This window comes from Diorhabda carinulata, chromosome 1 (assembly GCF_026250575.1).
Source record: "Diorhabda carinulata isolate Delta chromosome 1, icDioCari1.1, whole genome shotgun sequence".
NCBI lineage: Eukaryota > Metazoa > Arthropoda > Insecta > Coleoptera > Chrysomelidae > Diorhabda > Diorhabda carinulata.
In genome coordinates, this window is record NC_079460.1 from 22,723,461 (window position 1) to 22,749,508 (window position 26,048).

The following is a 26,048-nucleotide window of genomic DNA, read 5'->3' on the forward strand; positions in this document are numbered from 1 at the left end:
GAAATAATGGAATGGTCAGGGTAGGTGATTTGTATGGATTTTAGGGTATCGAGGAAATCCGAAAGAAGGATTAAGGCTTGATATAGTGCATACAGTTCTGCTGAATAAATAGAGCTTGAACAGTGTCGAGGTTGTTGTCACTAAAGTTATAGAACAAAGACTGCAATTTGTTCCTTGACGATTTTCGTAAAACAAACAATAATTTGAAGTTTAATATGCAATTAATTGACAATTAAATTTTTTGTTATACATTTAGAGACGAATGTATTTTTAATAATTCAGTTGTCTAAGATCGATATTGCACCTACTTTTTATAGTATTTGAAATGACAATGTTGTGTATTATTGGTTTACGATATATTAAATTATCGGACCCTCACTGCGTCACTACTAATTACGACTTGTACGTTCGCTGATTGGACGTAATTCGATTAGTGGCTTTGTTGCGGCAATGTAAACAAGGGTCAGGATCACTCATTCTTATGATTTAAATCTTTTTTATCGAATTTCATTTCATACCCATTGTTTTCGAGTGCTAGGCTGTTTTGTCGCGTTCATATCGGCTCGATGGCTTTATATTTCTAATCCGATTATACGATTTTAATTAATTTAGAACCCTGCATTGCTTTTTTTAGTTTAAATCGCATCCAGTCGATAAATGTGTTAAATGGGGTTTCTCTATATGTAATTTCTACGTCTTTAGTCATTAATCTTCATGTTTTTTTCTATTTAATATTAAATACTATGTATTTCTAATAATATATGAAAATAAAGTAAAAATACACATATGTATTTATTTTATCGGTTTATTTCAAATACGAACTTATGACTATTTCTTCCAATTCTAAACGTTTTTATTCTAATAAAAATAAAAAATGTATGCACAAAAACATAAATAACGAATTTTTACATATCACTGACAATTAAAAAAATATTCCAAAACTAACAAAGATGCAGGATACAAATATGTATGTAAAACACGAAAAAAAGTTTGCTAACAAATATTTTTAACTTTAATAAACTGAACTGAATGAATTTATGTATTCTCTGAGAAATTCTCTCATATCATTTGACTTAATAGAATAATAACAATAACTCATTTCATATTTAACAAAAGTACAGTTTATTATTTTTAAATTTCATTCTTCCCTCGTATCTTTGTTAGTTTGTGTACTGTACTTGTAACAAAAATTTTTATTCAAATGCAACATTCATTTTTCGTTTTTCTTGTAACACAGATCAACGGAGATAAGTAAACAAAGTTAATGTTAATTTATAAGTATCCCGTAAAGCATTCTATCAAATTGTGCAACTAGCAAATAGAACAAATAAATCCTATAAAAAATCTTGATTGAACTCGATAAAAGAAATATTTCATGCGGGATTAATTGAGCTACACAGCATTAATTTCTAGAAGAACACAGCATGAAGCTAAACGAACAAGTATTTACCTGCAAATATCTTGGTTCAATTTAAAAGACGGAATTTTGGATGCTAAAATCATTGGACTACACAATACTAATTTTTGATAGAGCCCAGCATCAAATTGAGCAAGCAGCCTCCTTCGAATATCATATCTCAACTCTATCGAAATATAGAAAATTTGGTGGTGGAATCGTGGGACTGATAGCTGTCACAACAAGTAGATACCACTCTTTAACAGAGGAATCGTTAACAAAAGATAACTCCCCAAGTACACAAAGAAGTGTTTTCAAAACCATTTAGCTTGACGCTGAATATCCTGCCGGCTGTGGTGAAATCCACTTTAGAAATGAAAGTATCAGTATCTCCATCAACGTTGAACACCTCGTATTCACCATTCAAAGCCCTTAACTTCGATTGTATGAGATTCGCAGACCAAAAATTCTCAAAATTCGCAGATAAAGCTAGATCTGATGGTAGAAGACTCTGAAAGAGGCAAAAAAACATGTGGATAGACATCATGAAGGCAGGCAAGGAAAGAAGAGTCTCTTTGATTAATGTTGTTGGTAGAAATAAATGACGAGCACTACGGCAGAGGGGGATGGATGAAGTATTTATTTTGATTTCATATTTTTTAAATAACAATGACAAATATAACCTGACAAGATAATGTTGCCAGTCTTTTAAACATCAATAGTGGTCCACGATATTTGAAACACGTTTAGAAGCGAATATCCATATTTGCATTTTAACGTTTAAGAGCAATTTTTGGGATATCTATAAACTTTTTTGAATAATAGAAAGCATGGGTTTAGTTTCGATCTATTTTGATGGCTGTTCACTGCCTTCAGGGAAACAATCTTCCGGTGTCATGGAAGCTGTAAATGTTGTTTTCGTGAGAAAAACTTCCAAATTAGTTCATTCAAGTCGTTAAATTTTATTTTTATTGTTTATAATTTTCACAAAAAAGTCTTTATTACTAGCTCGCTATTTTTATTTGATCGTTTATTCTGAACACACTACCACTACACCAACACTCACAATTACACTGTGTGACGCGCGTTTCGATTACCAAATTATCTTCTTCGGTTAAACAGTGTTCCTTCAGTCTCTGAAGATGATAACTTGGTTATCGAAACGCACGTCAATCAGTGTAATTGAGAGTGTTGGTGATAATCATTGACGTGCGTTTCAATAAGCAAGTTATCTTCTTTCAGAGACTGAAGGAACACTGTTTAACTGAAGAAAATAATTTGGTAATCGAAACGCGCGTCAGACAGTGTCATTGTGAGCGTTAGTGTATTCAGAGCGAATGTCACAACGGTTCCAGAAATTCCAGCTTAGTTGATCGGCTATAACTAAAAACTATGGAACAAACGTCTTTCTAACTAATTTTCTACAAAAATTTTTACAGTGAATATCGCAGAATATTTTTCTTTACATCTTTACAGCTTCTTTACAGTTTCATTTACAACGATATTTGAAGTTACATTTGAATTTTTATTTACCGAAAGTGAGATGGCAACAAAGTTAAATATTTATAAATAATTTAATAAAAAAATTAAAGAGGTTTTTCCCGCGATGACAATCCTAAGGCTTCCGTATGTTTTTTCGCTTTAAGCCTCAAATCGGCAATACTAGAGTTTTTGTGCGCCACTGCCAAGGCAGCGAATTCTAGAGGATATTGAGGATGACATAGTATACTCGCTGCTGCAGCTGCTGCTGAGCCACCTCCTACAGCTACAGCTGCGGCTGCGTACTAAAAATACAGTTTCATTAATAATAGTGTTTATTTGCCAGAAAAATAATCAACATTCGTTCATTTTTATTTTATTATAATTTGAATTTTATTGAATTTGAACAATCAAAAGGAGAGAAAACTTTGTTAGCCCATTTACATTTAAGAATATTTTAACTGTGATATAACTTTTCAATACTCAATAATACAAAATCTAATCACATAAAAACTAAATGTTGCGCATGGAATTATCTTTTGTTCTTATGTTTGGAATAAATCCAATTTTTAAATTATTATGTACTATATGAAAAAAAAAACTGAAATAGAGCGATTTATTTTTAAATGGACATTTTATAGTATGAAAATATTATCCCCCTAGCACCTCCTCTGAATTATAAGGGCCCCTTCGAAAATTTTGAATAAGAAAGGGGGTCGGGTGGTACTTTGTTGGAAAGGGATTTTAGTCATCTGATTAGCAATATAAAGTTTTTTTCAATTTGGTGCAATCATAACTGAGAAAAATCAATTAATAAGATGTGAAATTTTGATGTCTCTATCGCAAAACTTTACGTAGAATGAAGATAATAATGTCGCATAACATTTAGAATGTATTTTTCAATACAATTGAATTCAGCTTCAAAATGACCAACAGGCGATTTTGGAAGTCTTTAAGAAAGCTGTGGATTTCCCTTGACTGTGTTGACTCGCCAAATGACAGTTCTAACCGAGGACCCCTGCTTCAACTGGTGAGAGAAATTTCCGGCTGTGGTAAAGTAAACGACTCAGACATTGATGAGTGGATGGCACAAGACCCCGACACCCACGAGGAGCTTGTCTACGAGGACATAGCAGCGCTACGCAGGGCAGAGATCTATGTCTACACCTGCTGGCCTATTGTTTTTACATGACGAACCGTTCGCAAATTTAGTGGTATACTACAATGTTGTAAAATCTCAATAAATCGTATTTCTGTTCAAAAGGATGTTTTAGCACAAAAAACTGTACAAAATACGACATTTTCAAGGTCATCGTAACTGTGAGGGTTAAACGATACAATTATTACCCAATGATTTATTAATTGTATTTGAAAAAGTAGACTTACCTGCTGTGCTGCTGATATAAAAGCTGAATTGATCGCAGAGAAAGCAGTGCCTTGTTGGGAAAAAGGTGTTGTCGACAGCCTGTCGTAATTTGTTAATGCTACAGAATTCGATGTCAAGGAAATACCTCTTAGAGCAGGTACATTCATATAAGGTACCACTCTGCATGGTTCTAGTGGTGTACTTGAAGGTGGACTGTGGCTGTTTAATATTACACCTACAACAATTGATTATACCGCATTTAAAGACGTGATAGAAATTTAAATATATGTATTTATATGTGTAGTTCTTGGCCTCACATAGTATATAGAGTACGTTTGCGAAAATCTTTATGGACGCGTATGTGACAAATCTCAACAAGATTTACACAAAGTTTCAACCTTCTACTTCGACCCTTTTTATGATAGTAGAGCTCGGACAACCACTCAGTTAAGTTGTTTTGAAAACTCTCTCAAATTGAATTACGCGCTGTTAAAAAAAATTGACCAAAACCAACACAAATCATAAAACAGAATGGACCGTGTTTGCAATGACTTGTGTACATCATTTTCAACAATTAAAAATTGGTTTAAGTTGATTCGCTAGGGATGAGATTTTGAAAGTCCTAGAACATTTAAGAAGCCAATTTTTTGCACCATCAGAGGGCCTCGCGAAATGTACCTTGCCCACATTAAGTTAGGACTTGCGCCGCCACTGTTTCTTTTATTTGGTTGACGAAATGTGCAATATTTGAACATGGTATTCCTTGTCAACGTCCATTTATTGTTTTGTTGTGAATAGTCGAATTTGCTATCTAACTTGAACGCCATAACTTCTAATTTGACGTATGAAACCTGAAACGTTATAAAATCTGTGTTTTCTACGGCAAATAGATTCGTTGTTATTTAGAATTAAGTTGAAGGCGACGAATTTTTTCCTCAAACTTTCGTTACATACGTAAGCGCGTAATTCCATATATAACTCGTTACCTAGTCTGGTATAATCACACTGTAGATGGTAGAATCAATTAAATTGCAACCGTCTCCCATAACGTACATAAATCACTTTGACTAGTGGAAGCGGTAACTCGCATAAGCCCGTTAAAATATTTAGAAGATGAAATTTGTAACTGAAATTATACTTAACATCGCAAGAATCGACCCTCATAATTTCCAGGGCGACTATGAATATGTCATGACTTCATGCCCCACAACAAATCTGCGGTACATAATCGAATTTATATACAAGAGCACGCCAAAAAACTGCTAAGAGAAAGTTTTCAATCAAATAAAATAATTCCCCTAGGGAACAATTTTCCGGAGCTCAGTCATCCAAATACCGGGTCCGGGCGGAAGATGACTGGTCTGGGTACAAGTCCGGCGAGGGCCGGACCCCAGGGACCGGTAAATTACACTTACTGCCTACTGCTTTGCGCGTACATCAACACAACGCCGCAGTTCCTCTTCCTGTCTCTCTTTTTTGACTATTTGATTACCGACCGGATTTTTTATTCCAAAAATACCCAACATTTTATACAATTCATACTAATAATTCGATTTTTTCTCAATCAAAAATAAATTATAGGTTAAAAAACTCGCTTTTAGCAATAAACAAACTTTGAGAGTAGTAAGAAAATTATTGTCGCGTGAGATGCTTTCTATGACATTTTTTTAAATACTTTTCCGTTTCGTAACCAATAGATGTGAGTCCGATTCCCAGACCAGGGACTGTACAAATGATTTTTACGATTACTGGTAGGACTTCCCTTTTCACTATTTCTCTCTTTTCCCATTATCTTAATAAGCTCTCTTCTGTAAAATAGTCGGTAGTGTTTCTTGATGGGTCTCTTATGTAGGTGACCGAAATATACGTGAGCCATTTTTTTTCAACCTCCGATCGCTCCGTGCAGACGCTACGCTACGCGGGCGGACATTCAGGCGTCAGTCGGCGTTGTGCTACAGCCATTATTGATGGTCCCGCAAAGTGTGATTCTTTTTCTACTGGCTGAAGGCCATAGTGCTGCAGAAATTCATCGGAGAATGAGTCGTGTGTATAGGGAAAGTTTAAAGATGTGCATGAAGAAGGGGGCCAAGGAGTTGACAGAATGGTTAAAGAAAACCACAGATTCACCATCACTGCTTTGTCTACGGATTTTTCAAAAGTTTCGAGGTCTGTTCATTGGAGGCGAATTTCTTTGAAGATTGTATTGAAATACGTGTCCACAGATATGACAAATGACTCAATCTTTTCGGTGATTGTGTCGAAAAGTAAACGTGAGTGTACCAATCTTTTGGTAATAAAAAAAAACGGCCCTCGTAAATGCAGTACGTAACTATAGGATGGCTTAACTGCGCGTAACCAATAGATTTGGTTTCGATTCTTATTCCCAACCGAATTATTTAGAAAGTATCAACATTTAGGACTTCATGTCATTCGTTAGAATTTTTTACTAGTTTCACTTTAAAAACACAAAGTTAGTTTTAAAATATGAAATGTCACTCATATGTCAACTTCAATGTTGACGTCCGTCATGTCTTCCCTGTTTGAAAACACTAACGCACTCGCAAAAGTGTAAATGGCATCCAAGTGTTTGTTGATACATTATCATACATTATATTCGCTTATATTTTAGTCGATTTTCGTCATCCTTAGGTGCCCCTCAAACGATCAATATTGACAACGTCGATATTTTCGAATAAGCTGTATATATGTTTTTGTTACTGTTACTACGACACATGCTTCTGAGGGTTAACCAACAAAAAATCCTCAAAAACTTTTGACAGGTGTCAAACTATTAGTGAAGCCTGCATGAACAGCGACCAAATATTTATATAAAACTCTTAAAAAACGAAGAGAGTGAAACGTTTGATAGAGAAGTAGATAAACCGTATATTGGTAAGAGGTGAGAGCTCGTGATTGACACTGAGACACTGAGCACTTACCACAAACTTCCTTTGATCCGTGCTCAACATATTTTTAAATATATGAATTCCAAAAGCAAATGTAATGATAATAAATCAAATATTGCCAAATTCAGTCACGTAATTCGAAAGAATTTACTAGGTAATAATGAGGTAAGAAAAATCTCAGTTTGCAGTCACATAAGTAATAAATTAAATTTAAATTTAACTTAAGACGAATAATTAGGTTCTAAGAAATTCAGTTTAAATGTTATGTCTTAAACACGTCATTATTAATACACTGACATCTGCGATACAGACCGTCCCTGTCCACCAACCCCTCATCCGTAGATATACTGGCTTCGTCGAGCTTAGATTTGATAAAATTACATTTACAAATAGGGGTTAAGTTCCCGTTTATTCATTTCAAATATGGAATAAGCATGTTGACTGTTTATTCATGAGCTGTATGCCACGCAACTTTGCTCGTAGTATGATTGAATGGATTTGGTTAATGCCTCAGTTTTAAGTTTATCATTACCTAATTAATTGAAACAGCAAACTGTTCAAGAAAACTTGTAGCGATGATAATGTTGATTTATTTAGCGTTTATAATACAAAAGGTATAAATACTCGATTTTCGCGTGAGTTATGTTTGTACTTATTTGATGATTGCTTAGTAAAAGTATGTAAAACGCCCTCGTAAGTTCGATAGGGATCATGGAAATGGCAAATCCGATCTAAACATAAATTTTGTTTCTATTAAATCGGATAATGAGTAAAAAACAAAAACAATTACGTACCTTTCTGCATTTGATTCTCATGTTTTCTACATTTGGCTCTTCTATTTTGGAACCAAACCTGCAAGAAAAACAAATATTTCCTCACTGCTTATGACAGATAGTTAACAATCCATAATAATAGATAATGAAGAAGTAGGTACGGATTTTGGAATCGTTTATCGAGTTGTCAAGAAGGTAAGCGATGACCTTGAAAAAATGTATATACTTGCACACAGATATCACTCAGAATATACTGATATAGCCATAAAAAATTGAATCCGGAGTACCCCAAGGTACCATATTGAAAACTATACTGTATCTTAGCCAACCGCAAATCAAATTGCAATCCCCATCTTCGCAGACGACACAGCAATATCAGCGTATCTGCAGGTGTGCTTCCATACGGCTATAGAATATTCATGCTTCCCAAACCTTCCAAGAACTTCGTGGTTACATAATATAGCTGACATACCCACTTTTAAAGACTTCACAACAAAAATCTAATCAAATTCTACAATTATTGTCTGCCAAAGGTCAAAGCCGCCAATCGCGCAGGAGATATCCATGGCAGGGAGCAGGCTTCTACATGGTTCGTTAATCACATAATTTGGTTGTAAAATTTCAGATCCAATACCCCAACATCTCATTTATAACTGCCACACACAAATATGAAATATAATCAACGTCAGCCATGTTGCCTTCTTGAAAACTACAACACTGATCGATTTTTGAAACCATGTTCTTCAGCTGGTTTTCAGGGATAACTCAGCTGAAAGATTCTAGGGGCCACATCATCCAAAGATCGCTAGAGCACCAGCAAACAATAATTTTAGCCATATCTTTAGATGATTTGTAATTAGGTAACCAAAAACAGTAAATAGAGACATTTTTAATAATAATATTAGCGTCTCACAACAACCCAGAAAACTGCAAAGTGTTTAAGCAAAATAGAAGCACGTCTGAAGAAATGGAAAATAGAAGCCAACGAATTAAACTCTCCAAATATTACTTGACTCTATTTCTTTGAAAAACTTGATATAATGAATCAAGAAACAAATAAAACTCTTATCAATGCAAAAGCGAAGATATTTTGATTACCTTTTTGAATTGAATATTCTATCTGCGGATTTGAATAAAAAATTTCTGATTTAAGACAAATTGATTTATCAACATGGGTAAAGAAGGCAATGTCAGTGGGTTTGTCAGAAATATCAGTTAAAACTTCATTTAATATAAACTGAGGAATGATATTTAACAAAATGTGCAATAAAACTATGGCTAGCGTTTACGTCTTCATGTGCACCCAAATGTGTATTTAGTGCTGTAAATAAATTACTGGTGAAATAAAAGAAATGTAACACAACGTGAAGACTTGAGACTGAATAAATTGATGTTCGCAAAATGGTTCCCTAGGCCGGCCCTGTCCAACTACTATGTTTTTTTAAATTTTTAAATTTTAACCATTCGGCGAATTCGCGCGTCGCTTTTCGGGCTGCGTTTTTCACATTTTTGATAAATGGTTTGATGTTTATGTGTATATAATTTTTTTAGAAGAAGGCGGTTTATCTACAGTATTTCTTCTAAATAATTTCTAGGAAAGTCTATTCATTTATTTCTTTTTGTTCTAGAACTTTATTTGGGTATATAAATGATTTCTGTAAACGCAGTAATTTAAGTTTTATATAAATAGTCGTAGTGAAAATAAGGAATAAGTAAAAGTAAATTATTATAATTTAGTGTAGTGTATAGTGTTAAAATAAATTAAGAATGCAAGAGACAGTGTTTAATAACTCACCCCACAAATATAAAAGTATAAATAAACCCGAAAAACGTTACATTAATATAGAAAAATTTTTATTATAATTATTTGGAATTTGAATTCCAGTTTTTCATTTTATGTTTTGAAAATTTACTTACAACTAACTGCGTTTCTTTAACAATTACCTAATTATTTCTTCCTAAAACTTATTTTAATTTAAGTTTCTTTAGTAAGTAATTAATTTTTTTTTGTTTATTCCATAGAATTTTCGAAAGATTAAAGTGGGGCACGGCACAAAAATAAACACTTGTTAGACCTTTTGACTAGGTTTAATTGAATATTTATCCATCTAGTCAGAAACATAACATTACAGAGGAGATATTCATCCTACATGTCATAATGTCTCCAGTCATAGTACAGAGGGTGTCTCATAGGTAATGTCGGTTTTCATATGCGAAAAAACATTTATTAAGTTAAGTTAAACTTTTAAAAACTGTACGTTATTTGTCTTAGCCCCCCTTTTTGTATCTCGAGGGAAGAACCCAAAAAAGTGTATTTGTGTATCATTAATTTTCAGGAACATTGATTTTTTACTATCCTGTTGTACTGAAATGGCTCTGAAGCGAAATGGCACTAGTTCTCAGGATCAATATCATTAGAACAATCAATCTATAAAGTGTTTGTTGTACTGCAGAGTGACCGATTCATCGGATTCGAATCCGCAAGCGATCGAGAAGGATATCAATCACCCTTAATATACCCTTAGCGTCGTTAATCTAGTACTTAATTGATGGGTTTCCAGTAGCGGACCATAATATTCTAATATTCTAAGGTTAAATTAATTAGTTATAATCATTTCCAATTAAATATTTTCCATTACTCCACAATTAGTTTCTTTCAGATGAAATCTAGGAAAGACATTTTTCTTCAGAAAAAATGAGGAAGCTTATGGGCGTGGAACAAAAAAAACAATTACTCTAAGTTACTAAAGACGGTGAAGACCACCAGAAACCTTAGGTGAATGGAAAAATTCAAACTTAACCTATATACCCTACGGATGCTTAGCCTCTTGGAGGACTATTTATTCCACTGGGGTTCGTATAAGTAAGAAATAAGACAAGGAGTCATAAACAATGTGGAAGGTAGAGGGATGTAGGTATGCTGGTTTTTCCTGAAATCGTAAATAAAGAATATGTCGGATGGCGGAAAAATATTGTTTTGTTGAGGAAATTAATCGGAAAAGAAGAAAGAGGTCGTGTACTTATATTTTCAAGTGCGTCGTGGTTGCCACATAACCCGTCTTCCAGTGACGAAGTCGTGTTCGTCTATATGTGCGTGCGTGCATATATGTGAGTATGTGGGTTCACGTCAACCAGGTTTGATAAAGTATGAACCGAAACCGTTTCTCTGAATGCCGAAATTCTTGCTGCTGCTGTTGATATGGTTGGACATCACTGTAAATCACTGTACTCTTGTTTTTCCCACTATAGTCCTGAACGTTTTCGTTTCGGCAACCCGAAGCATGCTTTTCGTTTTATTTCTATTCCGTATGTCATGATTGGCCTGATACAAGTCTTATAGATCCTAACCTTGCTATCCATGTATTCGTTCGTGCATATTATCTGTCTTAAGCAGCCCGATATGGCAGTCGCTTTATTGATCTGGCTTCTTAGGTCCTTCACTGGATCATGATAACTCGGCAGGTCTATACCCAGGTATTAAAATTGTGAGACTTGTTTTGTCCTGAACTACCAGCTTACATCGTAAGGACTCTGTAGGTTATGCTTTTCGTTTTTTCTGTGGAAACAGTCATGTTCATCGCTTGGCTGACGTAGCAAAATTTGTGTAGTTGTCCCATTCGGTATCTCATATTAAGTGATAATACTTCCTTTATAATTCTGTTCATTAAGAGATTGAACAGTAATGGGCCGAGGCTGTAGCCTTGGCTGATGCCTCCTGGTGTTAGAATCTCTTCCGTATAAGTGTCTCCTGTCTCAATTTTGGTCGTGTTGTTCGTATTGAAACTGAGGATTGCTCTTACGATGGTGTCTGGCGTTTCTTTCAATATTAGTATATTTATGATGACGGAGAGGCGGCCTTGGTCTTGTCAAGCTTTGCCTAATAAATTATTACTGTTATTTTTTGTGAATTCTTCTTTTAAATTATTCCCTTATAGATCTGTGTTTATTATAGTATTGTTCATGACAACTATTTTATAAAACTGTCATTTTGTCAGCTAGAGTCGCCACTGTATGAATCCCCTTTCCTACACATCATACGTATTCATTAGGAAATTATCTGCTAATAGTTGAATTACTTGAGCTAAATCGTTTGGAAACTGGTAATATAAGAAAAACACTAATCCCACACCGATCAATGGCTAATGGTATACGCCGATTTCCGACCCTAAACTGACCATTTTACTTTATTAGTATTTATGTTACAACTTCGCAGGATTTATTGGAAAAAAATTTTGAATTGATTTTATGGCCAGATACGTTTTTACATTATCGGACTTTACTGGGGTTCGAGCAAATATCTCGTAATGGTAAATACTGGGAATTAACAATCATGAGACTGTTATGGCTGTCATAAATTTGAAACATCATATTCAGTGCTGGATTTACTAGCTCATAACAAATATGAAGATCTAGTTGATTCCAATTTGCTCTGTTGTTCTAAATTAAGATCACAGCAACCTTACCCTTTCAGTCACGTTGTGCTCTCTTACTGTCTTATTTGTACACTATAGTGGTTCATCCCTTATTCTAGCACGGTAAACACCCAACTTCTTTATTCTACATTTACAAAATTTGCATCAACCTTTTTATCGACTCAATTTTTTTAACAGTACAAGTTAAATATTAGTATCTTATCTACAGATATTTGTTTATGAATAATTTTAGCGTTAATATTGACAAGGATTAGTAGGCGTGAAATCAAATTTTTTCCGACACTTAACAGCTGTCATTAGCTGTCATTCGATGTATTAAAGTACTACTTTGATGAAAAATGTGCCTTTGCCCTAATTGAACATTCACTTTTACAGGTAAGGATGACGTTGATTGCGATCATAGAATGTGTTACTTATGATTGACCCTTGAGGTATACCATTTTGAAAATATGCTTAACAGTTGTTTTTGTTTGCTCTTGATTTCATTCTCTATGAGCGAATCCTGGGTCTTTTGAAGTTTTTATACAGTTTAGCTAGTTTGTTGTTTGTTTATAGAGTTGATAGAGACAGATAGATTTTTTTTTTATGCCAATGATTGAAGTTTGCTTATAATTATTAAATCGTGCCATCTGGAGGAGACTTTTCTTTAATAAAAAAGATTTCTTGTATCATAAAAGGATGGGTGTTTAATTTAGCACATTACGAGATGTTATAAAAGTCATATATTTCATATTTTACATTTTATTAATATAACTAAAGTAGGATGACATATTTACACTTGATATAGGTATTGACATCGTGAAAAAGGTTCCAAAATTCCTCTCCTTTTCCATTCCTACCTCCCTACTTCGCAGGATCTGCTCCTTTTGTTTTAGCCTCGGCTGCTGAACGATGTTGTCTTAGCTTTGTCATGATCAGAGGTTTACAAATAGGAGAGGTGAGACAATGAGTTTTTTGTTGATTTTATTATGTTGCTTATGTTGGCAACCTCTTTCAAATTGAGCTGAACTGCACGGTATTATGTAGCTTAGAAGCTCGTACAATTCACCATGTAACCGTCTATTGTTGTCATTCAGAACCTTCGTCGCTAGTCAAGCCATTATGACCACGTTTGAATTAAGTTGCCCAAAAAGTTTGATGCAGATTTAGTGTCTTAGTCCTCTTCAATTTATGTATTGCATTTGAGTGAAAATACTTAATTTTTTTGTTTTCAAAAAAATCGATTCACATATACGATTGTTAAATAGAAATTAAGCGTCCAAAATGGTAAAATTTTAGTGAGAATCTCTCAAAGAATGCGCACTACTTAGATTGATAAGTGTTGTTAACTTTCCAGACAACCCTTGTATATAAAAGAAATGATTTCATGCATTATAATACATATATAAGTTGATCCAATACTTTCATTCGGGATGGAAATAGTCTCCAATGATTACATAGATAGACAAATAATTACAGTTGAAGCTACAAAACTTGTCAATATCAATAATACCAATCCAAACTAATAAAGGAAACTTCTGTTCCAGCAGTGCTCAGTTACATTTATTTATCTGCTAGAAAGACCCAGATGTAAGGTTAAGTTCAAATATTACTTACTTGAACTCTAGCTTCGCTCAAACCAAGTCTTTGACTCAATTCTTCTCTCATGAAGGCATCAGGGTAATGAGTCTCATCAAACAACCTTTCTAATTCATTTAGCTGTTCTAACGTGAAGTTAGTCCGGGATCTTCGCTGTTTTGTAGTCGATTTTACGGAAGCGGAATGGTTGATGTTGGTATTTTCACGGGATAATAGTTCATCTATATTCTCGTCAGATTCATTCATAACAACTGAAAATATATAAACGGTTTTCAATATTATTAGCACAGAATAAAAAACAACAATAAATCTATTCCCGTTGGTAAACAATAATAAATGCGCAGTGTTTGCTATGGAAACGGAGGGTAAATGTTAGTTTACCTTCAGTCTCTGAAGACGATTATTCGGTTATCGAAACGCGCCTACTGTAGTGTCTATTGTGCCCACTTTCTTGCTGCGATACTGGAGAATCCTGTATTTACAGCTGATCTGTTTATCCCTCTCCTCTTAGAAAATTGAGAATATGGGATTAATGTAGCTGGCAGAGATCTTCGTCTTCTATTTCATACATCCCCAAATTCATTGTTCCGTAGTGACTCACACTTCGAGAGAATGTGGATAGAGGTATCGTCTTCTGTGCGATAAAATTTGCAGACTGCATTATCTGCTGTCTAGGTATCCATTGAGACAGGACTACTGTTAATATTCATAGGTCGATACACTCTCAGAAAAGTCTTTGCCTGTCTCAGGCCCTGTAGGTTGTCCCAGTAATTGGGTTCACCCCTATCTATATTGAACTGGTCACATCATTCCATTACACAAATTTTGAAAACATTTGGTGTGTTGCTTAGACTCTAAGAGTGTTTTGAAGCCCTATATTTGGGTACATGCTATAGAGTAGGTACATTTTTTTATTTGGAAATTCCATATTGGACAATTTTTATTTTTATTAAAAAAGAAGAAAATTTTGTGTACTAGTATTAATATATTTAGTTTGTATTTCTTACTTGACCCGTAGGTATTTGTAGTGAGTTTAATTTTTTGGATACCCTGTGCAAATAATTGTAAAGTAAATAATTTCGAGATTGTATTTATTTTTGTCTTTAGAAATCGTCGGAGTGAAATCAAGGCACGATAAATGAGCATTCCTATTTCTTTAAAGCGTAAACATGGAATGGGGACTGGAGAGTTAACAGGGAGATTGGAAAATAGGGAGGAGCAACCCGACATGATTTAAATTGCTAAAATGGGCGTTTTATGTTTTATATTCAATCAAATCTAACTAAACAAAGGGAAATTCAATTTATACTTTGTTTTCAATTTTTGCTGGAAAAAGTTTATTGCATTAAAGTGAGAATCATTGAGGGAACAATTTAACTTGTCAAAACAACGAGCAGTCATTGTTACGAACGTTATCAGATTATCATTGATTTCTGTCAAATTGATTTTCTCGTTCCAGATTTTGTTTTATTCGCAGTAGCATGTGATATCCCTTACAATTTAGTCTCTATGCCATATCTATCATTTCTAATTTTTCTTGAAATATTAGGGTGCTTTCTCGATAGACTGGGTCAAATTTTTACCTCATATACTCAACTATTTTTGCAGAATTAACGACTTTGTACCACACTTCCACATTTGCAATATGGAAAATTATAAAAAATCCTTTCAGGGGGTCACTTTAAATAAATGCTTAAAACCCCATTTAAGTTGTCTTCCCTAAACGGTGTAAATATTACTCTGTAAATGATTTTGGCGTTCTCAACTCTCAAAAACGTGCATTTTCGGACTTATATATAATATTTCTTTCTTATTGTCATCATTACGTTGTCCTCGTTTTGGTTATTCATTGATAATGATAACAATTCTGTTTTTATAATAAAATAGAGCTGACACAACATTACCACATAAATCAAAGGAAATATGTAACAATCGATAACTAGGTTAACAAATAATTTCAAAATTATTTTATTTATTAAATAAATTTATTCACAATCTGTTTTCACGTGGAAAAATAAGTAAATCGTAGGTCAATAAGAAAACTTGTGGAGTAGAACCCCCATAATTGTCTAGTATATGAAACCCACAAAATATGTATTAAAACTAGGTTAAAAATAGGTATATTAAACTTAACTAAAACTTCTAATCCTTATAAAATATGTTAATAACTGCTAGCGATATCATACGGGATGAATCTATTGAGTCTACGTCGTACAATAGGTTCTGACCCTGGCCAGTTGATTAAGATGATTGGGAAATCTTTCATTGTACTTTTCACTGGTCACTGGTCAATGATGTTTGACATTTTTAATGGTGAACGTACGTTGTTTACAGATACCTACTTGAAACATTCGTCTTGGTCAAAAATCGCAAACATTTTTGTACGATGATTCTCTATAACTTTCGACGTGGATTAAACCAACAGCAGTGTGCCGATCAACTCGCTTGGACTTTTGGTGATGAAGTACTCGAATTCAATCGTGGTCTCACTTCGCTGCAGGATGAATTTCGTGGGAGATCGTCCAAAATCGGCTGTTGTATCCGAAAACATCGATCTGATATTGCGAGATCGTCATTCAATATTGGTTGTCAAAAAGATTCGTTCGCGTTGGATACTGTTTAATTTGCAAAGAAATATTGAAAAAATTCAATCGCGGTGCTCCAAAAGACGTTTATAAGATCGTGACAGGCGACGAACTATGAATCGAAGCATATGGGACTTGAAAATGAAAAACAATCAACTGTATCAAATTTCTTTCTGTCTTTCAAATTCAAATAAAAATGTTCTCGCACTAAGCATTTCGAAGCAAAAGCCTGTTTTTTCGAAATAATAAATTACGTTTTTCTACACCGACAAATGGTTCAAACGTATACAAAAGTGTATTGATCTTGATGAAGAATATTTTGAAAAACAATAAAGCCTTATCCGATTAAAAATATTTGTTTTTATTTGCCTATTTGAAAACTTAAGTAGCAACTCTCGTATCTTTATTTGATTCAGATGCTGAGCCCCACAGCTGGATTCCATATGTCCAAATAGGTTTAAGAATTGTCTTATATACCAATAACTTATTCTCAATTGATAGTTGTGATTTTCCGCTGTTCTCCTTCCATTAAGAGATGGTCCCTACAAGAAAGTCTATCCAATTGGATTCAAAGATATTTGGCTTCCTTACTTTATGGAATTTTATGCTCGTTTATTGTAAAGAAGACACAGTTTTCTCGTCTGCTTGTGAAGGTCACGTGGATGGATTTAGTGTCGTTAACTTGAATTCGCCATATTCCTAACCATTGCTGTAGCCTGTCGAGATTTGCTTGAAGGATTTGTGAAGCAGTTTGAGGATATCAGTATGAAGTAGTGCCATCGGCATACATTGCACAAAGAATGATATCTGATGTGGGTATGTATATAGAAGATATAGTACCAGTAAAATTGACTTCATCAAAGGTCTGATTTACATCGAGGAATATCCCGGAGCAATACTTTTTGTCTTCCAGACCTTGTATGATTTTATTTGTTATTCTTTGTAGTTGCAAATGGTAGCATAGAATCCAATACTTAAGAATATATTTTTATTAAGAATGGATATTATTTTGGCTTTCAATAGCCTCTCCAACAGCTTGGCAAGTATTGAAAGTAAACTGATTGGTCAATAGAGAATAACTTATTCAGCTGGTTTTCTACTTTTAGATATGAGGAATATTTTAGCTTATTTCCACTGAAATGGATGGCTTGGTTAGGTAATTGTTGCAGAAATTTGGTAGTAAAAATTTTGTTTTTATAATAAAATATAGCTGACACAATATTACTACATGAATCAAAGAAAATAAATAACAATCAATAACTAGGTTATGATCTCGAATCAGAAGAAGACCAATACACTTTTCTTTAGGTAGTTACCAACAATAGTATTCTCGAGAGAATCAGTTCAAATGTGTTTATAGGTGTTGTGTACGAATTTTGAGTCACTCTAATAGCAAAATTTTTCCCATTAACGTTGCTATTTAAAAAAACATCCCACTTAAAGTAATATAGAAGAGGTAGCAGTATAAATCATTTAATTCAATCTTGTAGAAAGCATACAAAGATTCAAGATGCGTAAAAATCAGAATGACATACGACATCTATCAATATGGAAGTGCTCTACAATCTGAAACGCCGTTTCTGTCTGCCAAATTTGTATCCTCATTAAAGTAATAGAATTAAATTAATCTAGGTCTATTTCACTATAGCTTTATTACCCCAGGGAGAAAAGGCATTAAATTCCACTGTTGTCTGAGATAATTCCTCTCAAGGGAGGTTTTACCCACACCCCTTCTCACCCCCTACCTTTTTCCAGCGTTAATCCACACCTTCAGACACCCCAGATAAATCTTACAGTCAACAACATTATTTTGAATCGATTTAAGTATCTTAATATCATCACGATCTTTTTTATACATCGAAAAAAAAAATATTTATCAATTTTGTTCAAAATAATTCTATTGCAAGCGATCTATGACTTTCACAAGTCAAAAACATTTTTTGCTAATGTTCTATGATAAAAACAAGCAGAAAATACAAAATCAGTTAATTGAAAAATTCTCCAGTGTAGTTTAAAGCAGATTTGAGCAAAATCTTAAAAGGAATAATAATATGACACTGCCCATGTTATAAAGTGTGTAGAAACGTTTAATTACAGCGATTATTTCAATTGGTATGTTCCATATCTTCATATGTTGATAGTAACAAGTTCCATCTTGTTCTGGCTGCTTTAGGCCCTCCGTAATTTGAGCAGAGTCCGTGTACATCCCACACGTGGACAATTTCGTGAAACGTAGTTTACACTCCAGCAAGGCTCAACCTGTTTCGTATCGGTCGTTGTTTCTAAACACTTAAATTGTTTCAAGAGCAAATGGCAAAATTCATTTCTAAACTTAACCAAACCATTTTAAGTTTGACCAAAACCCTACAGCTGGTTTTGGTGAGATCTTTTGTAATTTGGATCTTAGAACACGATTAATATTAGATGTTGTTCAATAATAATGTAATAAATTTAAAAACATGCGTAAACATGTTAAAAGAGATTGGAAACTAACTTCGAGTTGACTAATGACAGATGAAAATATGCCAAACATGGATAAACCTGTTTGTCCATACAGGTGATTGATTATTGTACAGTACAGTTCCGTACTAATGAATTATTTGCAAAGAACAAGTTAAATTTTTAATAATGAACGAAAAAAAATAGGTTACAATTTGTATGTACTAATATGGTTACAAGTTTGATCTGTGGCTCTAAACTTGAAATAAGAATCAGAGTTTCTCAATCTCAACTTGATTAATAGGAACAACTGTAAACTTACAATGAGGTGAAGAAAGTTTATGAAGAAAGAAATTTCATCTTCATCATGATAAAGCAGTAGTCGCTTTTGATTTGCGATGTTTTAGGTTAAGTTGAAATTTCTTGAACCGTTGGTGACACTGTTTACTATCTCTACGCCAACACAGACAAGTATTTTTCTAATTCGCGTTTAAATAACCAAATTATGGTATTCAGAGACCGAAGACTTAATAGATTGGAAAATCTGTCTTAGAATTAATGTTCAAAGCTTCCTCAAATTTTTTATACCACAGTTTCTAGCGTGACATTAAGATATATTTCGAAAATCATTTTCAAATATGCCAATTGCTAGTCTTAGAAATTACAGTGTGAATAATAATATAACCTGTATATTGACAAAAGGTTAAGTAACTTTTTGTCAGTATAAATAAGATCCCAAAGAGAAGCCACTCGTAAAGAAAAGTGATTAATGGTAGGGTGTTAAGGAGAAAATAAATCCGGTATGAGAATAACTTACCCCATAGACAGCAATTAACTAATTATTCTCTCTTAAACATTTTGCGCAACTTCGTTAGAGGTAATTGAAAACATCTTAATGTCAAGGTACTCTAATTAAGAAAAGTAATTAATTATTTATTTAAAGACAAATGCCTTGCAGTCAAATTAACAGGTCATAAAAATAAAAGGAAGGGAGGGACTCAGGAGGGCTGGACCTACCAACTTGAATCCTTAATAGCTAGAGGCAAGGTTGTAGTTTTTAGAATGAGAATATTTTAGGGTAAGTTTTTGAAATAAGAAAGCTCTCACATTTCTTTATCCCCATTTGAAAAATGAATTGACAAACTTAAAAACCGATGCAAAAACCGACGCAAAAACATTTTTAACATACTGATTTCGATGTAGTGCTTTCATTATAGATTATAATAAGCAAGTCTTCCTATTCTTTGTTGACCTAACCCAAACTTTTGACAGAGTAAAGCTCAAAGACGTTATAAGCTTTTTATAGGAAAAATTAATTAACAAAAAAGTGATAAAAATAGTCCAGGAATTTGACAGAGTGACATTCTCCATTCCTTTTCAACCTCGTCCTAAGCCGCATAAAAAAGAAGTCGAAACTGCAGGAAGAGAATATACGATGGGAAACATAGATGATGCAGTGCTCATAGCAGAGGATAAAGATAATCTATAACGAATGCTTTTCAGATTAAACCAAATGGCATAATAGTTCAATATAAAGATATCTATCCCTAAGACAAAGTCTATGACAATAAGTAAAGACCCAGTATGCTACAAATTAGCGATAGACAATAAAATAATAGTCATGAACTTCAACTATGTAGAAACCATAACACCAAGTAATAGATTCAACAACGAGGCAGCTAACAAAGCCACCAGAATCTCCGGAAGTTTGCGCGACGTTATATAGCTCAAGGAATTCATGTCCATCTCAAACTAGGTGCGTATATACAAATTAACCTTAGCAGATGAAATAAAAACAAGATCTTCAGAGAGATGAGCAGAATCATGGACATCGATATCCCAAGATCGATAATAAAGTAACTGGAGAATACAGGGCAAGACATAAAATAAATGGAAGGAGAAGAAGAAGCTTTCTTTATGTAAAGTTAACAAGTATGTCTCCGTTTAATAGTCAAAGGGGTAATATGAAGTGTTTGTATGGATTATTTACTAAACCACTCCTCGTTCACAAAAAACTGATTCGAATTTAATTAATTTTATTTTATCTCTACTGGCATCACTTCACCAACGTTTCCCTGACGTTGAAATAAAAAAAGGAGTAAGACAAGTTTTATAAAATCCTGATGAAGGTGTCTTGGTTAATGTAAAAATTGTCAACGATGTATATTACGCTAATAATAGGTACTCTTGCAATAGTTATCAACCACGGAGGCTCAAAGACCGTCTTGTTATAGTCTGACAGAATTACCGACAAAAACTTTATAAAAAGATGGTCAACTAAGTCAACTAAGATACAAAATGTACCAGAGGAAGAAATCATGGTTAATAACGTACAAATATTGAAGGATATATTGAAAAATTCTTAGCCTACTATAGAACCAAACAAAATTTCAATGTCAAAATATTTTATTACACAACATAATCTCCTCTTAATTGGTTCCATTTATTACAGCGAACCTGGAACGTCTCTAGCCCTTAAAAAAAAACGTTTCTTCCTGCTCTGCAAACCAGACCTCCACAGCTTTTATTGCCTCTTCGTTGGAAGAAAATTTACGACCTTATAAACTTTTTGTCAGTGGAGGAAAGAGATGATAGTCGGACGGAGCCAAATCTGGTGAATAAGGGCGGTGTTCTAGTAATTCAAACCCTAAATCATGAATTTTTTGCATGGCAACATGAGATTTGTGTGCAGGGGCGTTGTCCTGCAAAAACAAAACACCTTTGGATAGCTTTTCGCGTCTTTTCTCTTTAATTTTTTCCCGTAGTAATGTCGAATAGTAATCTCCAGTTATTGTTCTACCTTTATCCAAGAAATCAATCATGATTACTTCATAGCAATCTCAAAAAACTGAAACAAGAACTTTTCCAGCAGATTTTTGGACACGAAACATCTTAGGTCTTGGAGAACCAGAGTGTCGCCATTCCATCGATTGTTGCTTTGTTTTTGGATCGTAGAAATGTACCCAAGTCTCAACCATAGTAACAATTCGGCTTAAGAAGTCTACATCGTTTTCAAATCGAGCACAGATCGAACGCTTCTGTTCAATATTCAAACATTTGGGGATTCATTTTGCAGCAATTTTTCTCATGTCCAAATTGACGTGAACTATATAATGAACGCGTTCGAATGAAATATTCAGTGCTTCAAATATCAGTTTTAGCCCAATTCGACGGTCTGTCATGAACTGCATCGATATTTTCGGGGACTGACACAGAAACTGGCCTTACCGATCGGTCATCATCTTCAATGGAGAATTTACCTCTTTTGAAGCTTGCAGTCCAATTTTTCACGGTCGCATACGAAGGACATTGATCACCAAGGGTATTAAGCATATCTTCGTAAATCTGCTTACCTCCTAACCCTTTTAAATACAGGTAGATAATTGATGATTGCTCCATACTCCAATTTTTCGATTTCCACAATTTCGGTGGAAATCTTTTTTCTTTTAATTTATTGCGTAGCTCTGGTTTACTTTTTAGACGTCAAACTTTACACTGACACTTCTAATAAGTTATTGTTCGTTGCTATGGTAACGTAATATTTTGTTAATGCGTGGAACTGATCTAGGCTAATTAGATACAATACATCCTCGTAGACCTAATAAAAGACCATAATAGACAACAAAAGAAATCCTAACGTGGAGAAACTAACAAGAGTAGCTGAAGCTAGAGCAAGTTTTACAAAACTCTTATGATCTTAACCTTGATCTCCATATGAGGATGGAAGGATGTTATGTCTCTCCAGTGCTCAAACGTTTCGAAGGTTTTGAGATGTGAGTTTATTTTGAGTAAAACACCAAGGTTCTTGAGCGCATAAACAAAACCTTAGAAGTAGTCAACACTATAAATCGACGTAAATTAGAATACTTTGGTCATGTGGTGCGTAACCCTGTAATCTTCTTCTCTTGATAATGCAAGGCAAAATGGGTTGGAGAAACATAGGTTGGCCCACAACATCGTGGTAAAAAAATCTTCGTCACTAGCTCGTGAAATCAATAACTCAGCATAGCAGTAAAAGAAGCAATGAGAGTCAAAACGATAGCCAACATGGGAGCCAACGGTCGATCACGCCACGCGAAGAAGAAGAAGAAGGTGACGCGTTCGTATTTATCACGACGTGACACACCTATTTAGATAATTCATTCTGTGATAATTTGAAAACAAAGAATCCACTGATTCTTATAGGCTAAGAAATTTTAGTTCATAAAAATTCTCTTTTCAAGGGAATCAAAAATTTTAGTTTTTAGGTTGCTTTTTTTCATTGAAGAAATTTGTGTCCAAAAAAAGTACAAGTATCACCTAATTCTATAATATGTTAACAAGCAGAAGATCAAATTCTGCAACTTAAAATTCCCTACGAAATCTATTTAATGGTATTGACCGTCATCAAACTTTTTGAAAGTTCAGTTCCATAAAACGCGTTGAAATCTCCAGAAAAACACACACCCAAATTGGTTTAGATGGAAGTGGAACTTCCAAAACGAGTAACAGATATTTACGCATTGTATAAAGTATCGACGGACTCAAAAAGGACGAGGTCATCAAGCCAAATGTTTTGGACGTAACTCAACGACCACAAAACGACAAGATTTTTTAATTGAAGCTTCTAGCTCTTGAATATAAGTTTCGTAAAACTCTGGTAATCACAAATCGGTAGTTTGAATATCATGAAAAGATGTTTGTTGTACCTATAAGTAGAATCGTATCGTGGAAAACGAAATTTTGGTCTTTCTCTAGCTTGTAGCGGCTTGGTCTGGTATAGAGTAATATTTCGGTAGGACGAGAGATAGAATCCTGTTATTGTCAGTGACGAATTCCGCTTTTATCTGGAGAAATGTAAAGTGACAGGTTCCACACTTCCATAGGAAGATCCATACTGTGAAGCCATATCTTATTCAGACTCTATTTTTCAGCAAAATAATGCTACAAGCCTCCAATTGATGATGGTCGGTCGCAAGATGTTGAATTTGCAGCATTCTTCTAACTCTAGCAATACTTTTTCTTGAAGTTGTGATGCTTGAAACATAGTACCGTATCTTGTTAAAACCGAATCTAGGCGCGTCAATGAATAAATAAAAATATACGGTATTTAAGTATTAAACTGAAAATCTAAGTACCTAAAATTGGATGTTTACCTACATATTATATTATTTAATGTAGTTAATCCAATGTAAATGAAGTTTTGTAGCTTGTATTGGATTGTTCTTTAAGGAAGATTTTGGTCAAAATGTTCCAATACAAGATTATAACTATAAGAAGTTTTTTAATATGAAAAAAATAGCGATGCTGTTTGTTAGATATTGGGTTTGTCAATTTTTTTAGGACTTATTGTTGTTAAAAAAAAAGAATTACTCACATATTTTATGTTCATTATCTTCACATACACTGTTATCCTTACTAAAATCATCTTTTTTCTCGTATTTTTTTTCACAACTTTTTTCTGCAATTGTTTCCTCGGTTTGTTTAATTTCTATATGGTTACAAGTACTGTGTGATTGTCCCGATAAGTTACTTTTGCACCACTTTGTCGATTTTTCCGATTCGCAGTTTTTCCCGGCGGTAACACTAGATATATCAGAATTGACTTTATCGGTACACTTTTCATGAAAAAAATTTCTCGAGGAGTTTAGCCGTAAATCGATGCCGACGGTGTTATTTTCGTTTTTTTCTATGTCCGAGATCAACCAATTTTTAGGCTTTTTCACATCATCACATATCATCTCTTTTTCAGTTTTTATAGGAGGGCTAACGGGAGAGTTTTTCACTTCGAACGACATGTGGGAATGTTCGGAATTATTGTTATTTTCGAAGGATTTGGAAACGAATTGCGTTAATTTCTCCATGATTATCTGAAGTATATTTTGGAAGAGTCATATGCAACTGGAATCACCATTTGGAATCGGGAACGGTGGTTGCCTTGGCAACTTCACAGGGTTACGAGGGATGCGGTTAAGGGTGTATCCGCCCTCAACTACCGATCGTCGAGATACTATTGGCGAATTTTTATTAAGGGGTGGCGCTTGGTATTAAATTTGTGTTTGTGTTATTCCCCCTTTTATTTATTATTAGGTGATTGCTCACTCTAAGTGGCTGAAGTTTTTACTACTTGTTTTTCGCGTTACTATAATTATGTAGATTTCCACTAAAACATGCGGTCGTTAAAGAATATTAAATATCATTGCATTTATATTATCGACTATAAATTTGAAGAGATATTAGAACTCACGAAAACAAATCATTACCCACATTCGAGGAAGTGTTACTTTGTAATATAATCATATTTTTATATCTTACGGAGAATAAAATTAGAAGATGCTATGAATTTTCCATGTCACAGTTATGAGGACGTTTTATTCCATTTATAGTACTAAACTTTGACGATAAATCATGGAAAAATAATGGTGAAAAGAAATATGCCTACAGCAACGAATTCGAATTGAAATACGAGGATGGTCACATACAGAAGTACCTGGTTTAACCTAGAGATGGCGGTAGTTGCTTTGGACAACAAATTTGGACATGAGAAAGCTCAAAGACAAAGATTTTCCAGCAATGAAAAGGTGATGTCTGTAGTTAATGGATATTTTGAAGAGCTTGACGAGTGTATCGAACTTATTAAATATTGCTGGAAAAAGTACGAGGATGTATTGATATCTAGTTAGCCTAAATAAGTTACCATAGCAACGAACAATAACTTATGAGGTGTCAGTTCCATGACATGATATTCCCTGCACACAAATCCCATGTTGCCATTCAAAAAATTCGTGATTTAGGGTTTGAATTACTAGAACACCCCTCTTATTCACCAGTTTAGCCTCCGTCCGACTATCATCTCTTTCCTCAACTGTAAAAAAGTTTAAAAGGTCGTAAATTTTTCTTAGGTAACGAGGATATAATAAAAGCTATGGAGCTCTAATTTGCAGACCAAGAAGAAACATTTTTTTTGAAAGATTTAGAGACGTTGCAGGTTCGCTGTAATAAATGTATCCAATTAAGAGGAGAATATGTTGAATAATAAAATATTTTGACATTGAAATTTTGTTTGGTTTTATAGTAGGCTAAGAATTTTTCAATATATCCTCGTATATAGAGC

General features: G+C 34.0%; 1 protein-coding gene across 1 annotated transcript; it reads right to left on the reverse strand.

Annotated features, from left to right (window-relative positions):
• Positions 1-2,982: 2,982 nt before the first annotated feature.
• Positions 2,983-24,798, reverse strand: LOC130894827 (short stature homeobox protein-like). The gene is made up of 5 exons (XM_057801834.1): positions 24,312-24,798; positions 13,950-14,182; positions 7,942-7,999; positions 4,262-4,476; positions 2,983-3,180 (listed from the first exon to the last, which is right to left on the reverse strand). The coding sequence occupies exons 1-5, from the start codon at positions 24,796-24,798 to the stop codon at positions 2,983-2,985; spliced, it is 1,191 nt and encodes a 396-aa protein (XP_057657817.1).
• Between the last annotated feature and the right edge of the window lie 1,250 nt (positions 24,799-26,048).

Excerpts from the sequence above, each read along its gene's own strand:
- LOC130894827 (XM_057801834.1), bottom strand. The coding sequence starts at position 24,798 with ATGGAGAAATTAACGCAATTCGTTTCCAAATCCTTCGAAAATAACAAT. Across the intron at positions 14,183-24,311 it reads AGATAATGAACATAAAATAT|TTGTTATGAATGAATCTGAC; the intron begins GTGAGTAATTCT and ends ATATATTTTCAG. Across the intron at positions 4,477-7,941 it reads TGAGAATCAAATGCAGAAAG|GTGTAATATTAAACAGCCAC; the intron begins GTACGTAATTGT and ends CAATTGTTGTAG.